This window comes from Corylus avellana, chromosome ca1, assembly GCF_901000735.1.
Source record: "Corylus avellana chromosome ca1, CavTom2PMs-1.0".
Taxonomy (NCBI): domain Eukaryota; kingdom Viridiplantae; phylum Streptophyta; class Magnoliopsida; order Fagales; family Betulaceae; genus Corylus; species Corylus avellana.
In genome coordinates, this window is record NC_081541.1 from 21280869 (window position 1) to 21290879 (window position 10011).

At 39.1% G+C, this 10011-nt stretch overlaps 1 protein-coding gene across 2 annotated transcripts in view; it reads left to right on the plus strand.

The window, feature by feature from the left end:
- Positions 1-1611: 1611 nt before the first annotated feature.
- LOC132180741 (protein CHROMATIN REMODELING 19) overlaps positions 1612-10011 on the plus strand; it is a 36526-nt gene continuing 28126 nt past the window's right edge. Inside the window, exons 1-8 of one of the 2 annotated variants that reach the window (XM_059593675.1) lie at positions 1612-2241; positions 2651-2768; positions 5717-5757; positions 5949-6199; positions 6279-6459; positions 7826-8011; positions 8105-8278; positions 8423-8581. In XM_059593675.1, the coding sequence (XP_059449658.1) occupies positions 1807-2241; positions 2651-2768; positions 5717-5757; positions 5949-6199; positions 6279-6459; positions 7826-8011; positions 8105-8278; positions 8423-8581 (1545 nt within the window). In that variant the 5' untranslated portion in view covers positions 1612-1806. The remainder of the gene's footprint in view (positions 2242-2650; positions 2769-5716; positions 5758-5948; positions 6200-6278; positions 6460-7825; positions 8012-8104; positions 8279-8422; positions 8582-10011) is intronic. The other variant, XM_059593666.1, reaches the window with a different exon arrangement.

A 10011-nucleotide genomic window follows, 5' to 3' on the forward strand; every position in this document is an offset into this window, starting at 1 on the left:
AGCACGTCGATTGAGGTTCGCATCAGTATGGGTGTATACTCCCGGTTCCCCATGTTGATTAACCCAAGAATCCGGTGTAGATTTCTTTTGTTACTTTTATTAAACCCAAGACTCGGTCATCCAAATTGGTTTAACTAACTAGTCCATACTACATGCATATGTTGATCAGGCACACACATATGAGGAATTCATGAAAGCAGAAATTAATCAAGTTAAATACCACAACATGATCATCACAAAGGCGCCAATATTGAATATTAACTAAACATAACTAGGGCTTCAATCTAGCCCTACTAAGTAAATTAGTTACACATAAGTTTGATGCTAAACATCTTCATAATATAAAATAAAATAAAGGAAAAGAATAAACCCGAAACTTGAACTTGAAGAGCTCTAATTGTTCTCCTTGGAAAGTGTGTATTTTCCAACTTTTCTATTTTCAAGGTTTAGAGGTCTTTTTATAGAGCTTTAGAAGTCATTGTTATACTAGTAAACCTAAAAATTTTGTAGGGTTTTAGTCCTATTATAAGTGGAACTTGGAAAACCCTAATATGGAAGGAAATGGAGTCTGTGTGCAGCTTCTAGAGTTCTGCAGCGCACGAGTGCGATCGATCGCAACCTGTGCGCTTGATCGCAAGTCTCCTGCGATCGATCACACTACCAGAAACTCCACTTTTCCAAAATTTTCTCTTTGAGCCCAAATCTTCTAGCTTTACTTAATTTTCTTCCAAAAGCCTACAAAAGGATGGAAAACACCTAAAAGAACTAAAATAGCTTAAATTAATTACAACTAAAGGATTAACACATGTAAGTTTAGGGCTAAAAATATGAATATTTTAGCACTTAACAGAGGATGATCCACCGGAAACAACCCGGTGCATTCTCTTAACCCTTGTTCTTGTTGCACACGTTAAAAGAGGAGCAGCACATAAGATTACCATACAACCCTTGGGCTCACAAATCGGAAACTACAACAACACACACTATTTGTTGTTACTTTGGGTTCACCAATAGTCCTAGTTATAAGCGATGGATACTAGTTGTTGTGCATATTGACCAGTGTAATACTGTAGCTAACGCGTTTGATAATCATAAACTATGGATCGACCGGTGCAATGCTATATAACAAAGAGGTTAAGTATCTCGACTTGTGACCTCCACCATCGCAAACTCATGTTTGATGCATACTTATTTTTATAATTTACACAATTTTTTATTACCTTTATTTATTGTCATATTTATGTTAATGCACTTCTCAACAATATGTAAGTAGGGCATTTATGGTCCTTTATAAAGTAGGAGAAGCAAAAACTATTTGAAGGAGGAGCATAATTAAACCAGATACATATCGAAACTAAAGCTATTAAGTATAACAACGATTTGTTTGTTTGTTTGTTTTTTTTTTTTTTTTATGGTTCTTAAAGATAATTTTATTTATTTTGAGAGATACAGATAAAAAAAAAAAAAAAATTTATTAACGAAGTCTGAAAAGAAAAGCTTGAGTTTAACTTATTTTTCTAAATAAACAAATGTAATTTCTTTTGTCAGCCGAAGCTCCGGCTACAAACTAGTGACAACGCAGCGTGTATCCCCCTAGGTCAGCGGCGCGTCACTATCTTCTACTGCCTTTTTTATTTTTTATTTTCCCTCATTTCTGACTTTCCCGGACACAAATGGCGCTTCTTCTCTTTACTCGCTTCCAATTCCAAAGTTCAAAGTGCATCCTCCAAGATCCTCTTCCCTCTCTCTAAGCCTCCAACCCTGCCCTAACCTTTACCGAGACGCGCCGCTTAAGAATATAATGAAATGAAGCGCGTGTTCGAGGAAATCTCGGACGACGAGTGGGGGAACCACTCCTTCAAGCCATCTCGCGTCCTCAGAAACCCGCAACAGCCACCTCCTCCTCCCATCGAATCCTTCGCTTACGCCTCGTCCAATCCCCAAGTCGAAGTCACGCTAAATTTGGAGGACGACGATGTGGAGGAGGAGGCCGCGAGGCCCGCCGCGAATCGAGGCCGTCGGTTCGTGGTCGATGACGACGAGAGCGAAGGGGATTTCAAGGAAGTGTATGAGATAAAGTCGAGCGAGGAGGAGGAGGAGGAGGAGGATGTGGTAGGGAAGGCTTTGCACAAGTGTGCCAAGATATCGACGGAGTTGAAGAGAGAGCTGTACGGCTCGTCGCGGACCGCGTGCGACCGCTACGCGGAAGTGGAGGCTTCATCAGTTAGGATTGTGACTCAGGTGTTTGAAGCTTTTTGATTTTTTTTTATTGCAATGGTTCATGATATTTTTGGTTTTTGAATGATCGTTTTCCTTGTGTTTGGTTGCTTAGAAACTTAAGGAAGTGGAAAGGAAGTTATATTAATTTTCTATCTCGCGTTATATGTTGCTTTCGTTTGGTTAAAATTCACTTTGCCGAGTTAAATTGTTCGGTTGAGCTTTTTGCGAGATAGGTAGGAATATAGTGTTGAAGCTTGTATCCGAGTATCGTTGTTGGGGTGGTTGTATTGGCAGTTTGGTGGAGCTTTAAGGTTCCATCAAATTGAAACTTTGCTTTGTTCACCCATGTTTTCTGTTTTTGGCACTCAAACAATGATTTTAGTTGCTTTTCCAATGTGGTTGGTAACTGATATAGTTTTAATTATTCTAGGATGATATTCATGCGGCATGTAGGTCAAAGGATTCGGAATTTCAACCTGTTCTCAAGCCATACCAGCTGGTTGGGGTCAACTTTCTTCTTCTGTTATATCAGAAGGGTATTGGGGGAGGTACCGCATTTCTTCATCATCACCATCATGCCTTTGCCTTTTATAGTGCATAAAATGGAGCTCTCAGTGCTGAGGGTACAAAATAAGAAAACTGAAAAATTGGTACTTGCAATTCAACTATATAGAAACATAATTTTCTTTATTTTGTAAACTGGATTTATTTCTTAAACTTATTGTTGTTATGAAGCAATGAAGGCTATATTACATGGACCCACTGATGTAGGGTAGCAGCAGTACAATGTTTGTAAAGATAAATTCGTAAGGTTAATGGAAAAGTTAAGGCTTTTCAAGTTCTAAATGACGGGAAAAAGAAAGTTCAAATTTGATTGCATCTTGATAGCTGATTTGATGCTGAAATGGAGATTGATTTTGCGGGAATTTTCTGACTACAAGTGGCTTTAGGACGGTGAGAGTTAATCCCATCATTTAGTTAGATATTACCATAAGAGGGTAAAAAGAATAGGACACATAGGTAAAGCAGGATTCGCTGGGTGTTGGTTTCATGGGAGTCTGAGATTTCAGCTTTTAGGAAGAAGTATACAGAGACAAGAGGGGTTATTTGGGGGTTCTGCACCTTCAATAAATATACTTGTTGGCAGAAAATTGAAGTGGTCATGACATCAAGGATTGTCAATCAAAATAGGCAGTAGCAATAGCATAAATAACACACCATCTCCTATTTTGTTTGTAGTAGTCATGGAGGCTTTGAGTAAAATGATTACTTCTACTATTGACAGGGGTCTTCTCTCAAGCTTCTTTGTGCGATCTAGGCTCCCCGTTGTAAATATTTCTCACTTACCGTTCGCGGAGGATACTTTGGTTGCCAACCCTGATCATCTTTGCTCTCTATGTGTCCTCTTATTATTTTTTGAAGTTGTTACTGGTTTAAAGGTTAATTTGGCCAAATCAGTTTTGTGGGTAATGTGGATAATGTGGATGAATTGGCTGACATTTTGGGTTGTGGGACTTCCTCTCTGCCCCTGAAGTATCTTGGTATTTTGCTAGGGGCTTCTTACAAGGCTAAGTCTATTTGGGATGGCATTGTGGAAAAGATGGAGCGTCAGTTGGCTAGTTGGACAATGATGTATTTGTCTAAGGGTGGCAGGGTTACCCTTTTTTAGAGCACCATTTCCAACTTACCTACATATGTCTTATTTCTTTTTAAGAGCACGAGTGTGACCAATCGAATAGAGAAGCTCCAACAAGACTTTTTATGGGGAGGCATGGGTGAAGAATTTAAATATGACTTGGTTAGCTAGGCCAAGGTTTGCTCTCCAATCTTTTAGGGAGGGTTAGGTATCAGAAACTGAGGGTATTCAAATCGCACTCTGCTAGGTAAATGGCTGTGGCGCTATAGGAATGAGAGACGCTTGGTGGAGAGTAGTGGACTCCAAATACTGCAGTTTATGGAGTTGGTGGTGCTCTCTTGTGTTGGCAGGAGCCCTTGGGGTGGGGTTGTGGAAGAAGATTAGAAAATGTTGGGAGTCTTTCGTAGGCTGTACAAGATTTGATGTGGGGGATGGAATGAGGATTAGCTTTTGGCATGACCTGTGGTATGGGGACTCGGCTCTTAAGGTAGCTTTTCTAGTTTTATTTGGTATTACTTGTGTGAAGGATGCCTCTGTTGCGGACAATTTGGAGTTTTTGGGCGGTTCCAATTAGTGGAACTTGAGATGTACTAGAGAGGCACATGATTGGGAGGTGGACGTTTTTGCTTCTTTTCTCCAGGTATTGCATTCAATTAAAGTGAGAAGAGGTAGTGAAGATAAGTTGTGGTGGGTCTCTTTTAAAAAAGGTTTGTTCAAGGTCAAGTCTTTCTTCTACTCCTTGGCTTGTTCTGAAGGTAGTCGCTTCCCTTGGAAGAGTGTGTGGTGGACTCAGGCTCCTTCAAGGGTGGCCTTTTCCGCGTGTTCAGCGGCTCTTGGCAAGATCCTTACCTTGGATAATCTCAGGAAGCGGCGTGTTATCGTGATAGAAGATGTTGCAGGGGTAAGAAGACTGGGAAGTCCATGGACCACCTTCTTCATTGTGATGTGGCTTCTTCTTTGTGGAGTGCTCACTTAGTCGTTTCGGGATGTCTTGGGTTATGCTTAGATGGATTTTCGATTTGCTTGCTTGTTGGTGGTCCTCTGGAAGGCGATGAGTGCTACAGTGTGGAAAATGGCGCCTATTTGCCCTTGTTGGTGCTTATGGAGGGAAAGAAACAATAGGAGCTTTGAGGACTTGGGGAGGACATTGGAGGAGATTTTCTCCTCCTTTTACCATACATTGTATCTTTGGACTATGGCTTATGTGTCCCCTCTATCGATTAGTTTTGATGACTTCCTTGTTCGCTTTTCCCTTTTTAGTTGGGTGTTTTTTTTTTGTATACCTCCAATGTACTAAGGGGCGCCCTACGCTTTTAATAAGATTGGATTATTACTTATATATAAAAAAAAAAAAATAACCACCCACCATAAATATGCCTATTTTCTTGCTTGATTTGTAACTTCAAATAATTGGCCAAGTAATTGACACCCAATATATATTTATGATGTTGGCATTGGAATCTCGGACTTACCCAATCAGATTTGCATGAGATTCAGTAGTAGATCCTCAGTTTGATTAAAATGCTAAGACTGTCACTAAAATGGAGAATTCGGATGAAAGGATCATATCTTCTACCTTTGGATTTTGGAAATAGCTAGTATATATCTCCTTTGTCTGACATTTCTCGAAATCACCTTCTACTTATGGAACATGACCTAATTTCTTGAGATGGTGTTCTTCCTTTGAAATATTTACAGCTGGTCAGTTTGTATTAGTCGAAGTATTATCATATTATGAAAAAGCTTCCAGCATCCTGATTTTTTCCATGTCATGAAAAGCATATCTCGATATCATTATAAGTTTTGATATTTGGTTTTGACTATATTATTAAAGTTGACTTTCTTTTGTCTTTGCTGCAGCCATATTGGCAGATGAGATGGGCCTTGGGAAGACTATCCAGGTATATTGGGCTCTATTGTTTTGCCGATGTCTTGATAATAGTTTTTTTGAGCACTACCTCCTCTCTCTCTCTCTCTCTCCCCCCCACCAAAAAAAAAAAGAAAAGAAAAGAAAAGAAAAAGAAAAAATGGAAAGAAAGTTCTTTTGATTGTTAATTTTCTGTAATATTGTAAAATTGTTCTTCTCCCACAGGCTATTACATATTTGACCTTGCTGAAACACTTGAACAATGATCCTGGTCCACATTTAATTGTATGTCCTGCATCTGTTTTGGAAAACTGGGAAAGAGAACTTAAAAAGTGGTGTCCGTCATTTTCCGTTCTCCAGTATCATGGGGCTGCACGATCAGCGTATTCAAAGGAACTGAGCTCTTTAGCTAAAGCTGGATTACCTTCTCCTTTTAATGTTCTTCTTGTGTGTTATTCGCTTTTTGAAAGACACAGGTTTGTTCTACTGCGCTCCAGGCCAGTATGTTATTTGATTTCATGACAGTTGAATTCCCATAAATGATGGCTTATGCAGTGCGCAGCAGAAAGATGACCGTAAAATTTTAAAGCGTTGGCGATGGAGCTGTGTGCTGATGGATGAGGCCCATGCCTTGAAGGATAAAAATAGCTATAGGTGGAAAAACCTAATGTCTGTAGCACGAAATGCAAACCAGCGTCTAATGCTGACAGGAACGCCACTCCAAAATGATCTACATGTATTACTTGCAATGACCTCTTTCCTAAAGTTACTAATGTGTTCCATAATTCTCACTACCAATTTAACCTAGAAACACTCTGCTGCTGCTGTCTTTAGAAATGAATTTTATTAGTAAATGTAATAGAAAGCTCAGTATTATGATGTGTAGTTACTAGTCCATGAGCTCTGGCTCAAATGGCATTTCCTTCCTCAATGAGAATGGGGTGAAGGATAAGGTCGTTACTAGCCCACTTGGTGTATGTGTAATGTACAAATAAGAAAATATTGTGGGTAGTTACTATGTTGTATGACAAGTTCTGAGATATAGTCTTGCGTTTTGTTATCACTTAGTCAAAAGGAAAGATGTTGGATTTATGGAAATATCACAAACTTGGAACAAAATTTTGATGTGTGGCTCCCTCTATGCAATTTAGGTGGAGCCTTCTTAAAGAGGGGTTGTTGGGAAGACTCTAGGTAACACCTTTCTTCTTTGGTGGATGCCTTGTTTCCTACATTCTTTTCCTCAAGAACAGAAAAAAAGTATTTGATGGAGAACTTTTTTCAGAGAGATTTTTCAGCTATTAAATTTTTCTTCAAGGATTGTGTGATGCAGTTAAGTGATACCTAAGCACTACCTTGCGTGAAACTTAGATATATCTGTTTTTTCTTTTTAATTTTCTGCTACTTAATCCAATCCTTTAAACCTTGCAATCACACCTTAAATTTCTCACCTTAAAGTCCCTAGGATAAAAACCATAGCACTACCCACTTTTTATTAGTTGGTTTTCACACCACAGTTCAACATCAAATCAACACATTTCCCCATCTCTTTCACACGTAAAACCTCTCTCTAATGCATCTGATATGCTGCTGCCAGAGAAATGCTGCAACCTTGAATTCGATTTCCAGCAACATAAAACCATCAAGATTCAGCCTCCTGAATCAATCTTTTAAACCTCTACTCCAAATCCCTCTCGACTCTGCTAACCTTTTGCCATCAAAACCTTCCTAGAAAATAGCCTTTGAGCACTCTGTTGCTGCTACTGTACCTCATCATTTTTTTGCAGCGTCCAATAAGTTGCAACAGTTTCCATGACTTCTGTTATGAATATAATTGGTATGCATGATGTCTTTCTTTTTGTGTGTATGTGTGTTTTTTTTTTTTTTTAAATTCTCAGTGGTGGTTGGTGTGGGGCTGGAGTTGGGGGGAGTGGGATTGATCTCTAATGATGGTTGTTGTCAGAAATTTGGTTTGCTCACTAATGGATTGCATTTTAGTAATTATTGTTGTAACATCAACTGTTGGAGATTATATTCACAGGAAACACAAATTTTCAGTTTATTTTTAATTTCTTTGCGGCTGACTATGATTGCTTTTGTTGCAGGAGCTGTGGTCATTGTTGGAGTTTATGATGCCTGATCTTTTTGCTACTGAGGATGTTGACTTGAAAAAGCTGTTAAATGCAGATGATTTGGATTTGATTGGTCGCATGAAGTCTATTTTGGGACCATTTATATTGAGACGATTGAAATCTGATGTAATGCAGCAACTTGTTCCAAAGATTCAACGGGTATGGTAGATTTTTTATTTAAGATATATGTATGTACATACATATATTTCTCAGTTATAATTCACTTCTGTAACTGCTAAAACTATTCTACAGGTCGAGTATGTTGTAATGGAAAAGCAACAAGAAGATGCATATAGGGAAGCTATTGAGGAGTATCGTGCAGCTTCACGAGCTCGTATTGCAAAAAACTCACAGATAAACTCAGTTAATATTTTTGGAGTTCTTCCTCGGCGTCAAGTGTCCAACTATTTTGTTCAGTTTCGTAAGGTGCTGCAACCTCTATTTGCCACATTTCCTGTATATTCATTTATTTACTTAAAATCATTTAAATATTGTGTGTTTATCTCTAACCCAGCTTTGCGTGCTTTGTTTTTTCTTTTTCATTTCTCCTCCTTTATGTGCTTATTCCAGATTGCAAATCATCCTTTATTGGTTAGGCGTATTTACAGTGATGAGGATGTTGTTCGTTTTGCTAAAAAGTTACATCCAATGGGTGCGTTTGGCTTTGAATGTACCTTGGACAGAGTAATTGAGGAACTTAAGAGTTACAATGACTTTTCCATCCACCGGGTAATTCTTTTGGTTCTTGTCAATGTCTCTTTTTTATTTTGTTATATACTAAAAGATTTAATGGACTATCTTCTATATAATAGCACGTTTTTTCTTCTCAATGGTTGTAAGTGAAATTCTATGTTGCCAGTCAATGCTGGAACTGCACGTGCCTTTGATTTTATTATATATTTGTAAAATGGTTGGATTCACAGTGTGATGTAAATGACATAGATGTCACATTTAACTATAAATCAATGCATTAATTAGTTTCTATGATGGTGGAACCCTTCCAAAAGAGGCCGCTTCAAGGTCAAGCTCTTCTACTCTTCATTGGCTTGTTTTGAAGGAAGAGGATTCCCATGGAAGAGTGTGTGGCGTATACAAGCTCCTCCGAGGGCGAGTTTTTTTGTGTGGTCGGCGGCTTTGGGCAAAATTCTGACCTTAGATAACCTCAGGAAGCGATAGGTGATTGTGACAAGTAGATGTTGCATGTGCAAGAGGAGTGAGGAGACGGTGGACCATCTTCTCCTTCATTGCGAGGTTGCTTATGCTTTGTGGAGTACTTTTTTTGGACAGTTTGGGTTGTCTTGGGTGATGCCGAGACGGGTCTCGGATTTACTTGCCTGTTGGTGGTCTTCGGGGAGGAGGGGGAGTGCTGCTGTTTGGAAAATGGTGCCTACTTGTTTCTTTTGGTGTTTATGGAGGGAAAGGAATAAAATGTGCTTTGAGGATTTGGAAGGGACATGGGAAGACATATTAGCCTCTTGTTTTCATACGTTGTATCTTTGGACCGTGGTGCATGTCTTTCCGGTGTCGATTAGTTATGATGATTTTCTTGTTCGTTTTTCTCTTTCTAGTTAGGTGATCCTGTTGTATATTCCCAGCGTACTTTGGGGCGCCTTTACGCTTTTAATTTAACAGATTATTACTTATCAAAAAAAAAAAAAATTAGTTTCTATGAATTAGGTAAGCTTGTGTGTATATGGGGGGTTTTGCACAAGGCTGACTATTGCTGGACATGCATCTGAATTTCAGTTATGAGGATTCTTATAATATTACTAACTTAAATTAGTTTAGTAGGCAGGTTTTTCTAGACAAGGGAAAAACTGAAGCTGATATTAAACTTCGATGGTGAATTTGATTCATATGCCTTCATCTGGCCCTTTTCTTCATTGAAACATAGGTGCTCAGATTATAATCACCAAATGTTGTTCTACTTTTGAAGTCAGGAACTACTGTTGCCAAAGAAGAGCCGGGTGCATGGGTGATGTGAGGCACCACCAGGGCACATTTGAAGCCTCAAGGCAAGCTTTTGTTGACGTGCTTGCCATCAACGCCTTGATACAAGGGGCTTGAGGTGAGCTCTTCAGATCACTAATCTCCCTTACCCCTACGGATTTTTCTTTCAAACCACCCCCACACCCCCCCCCATCACTAATCTCCCTTAC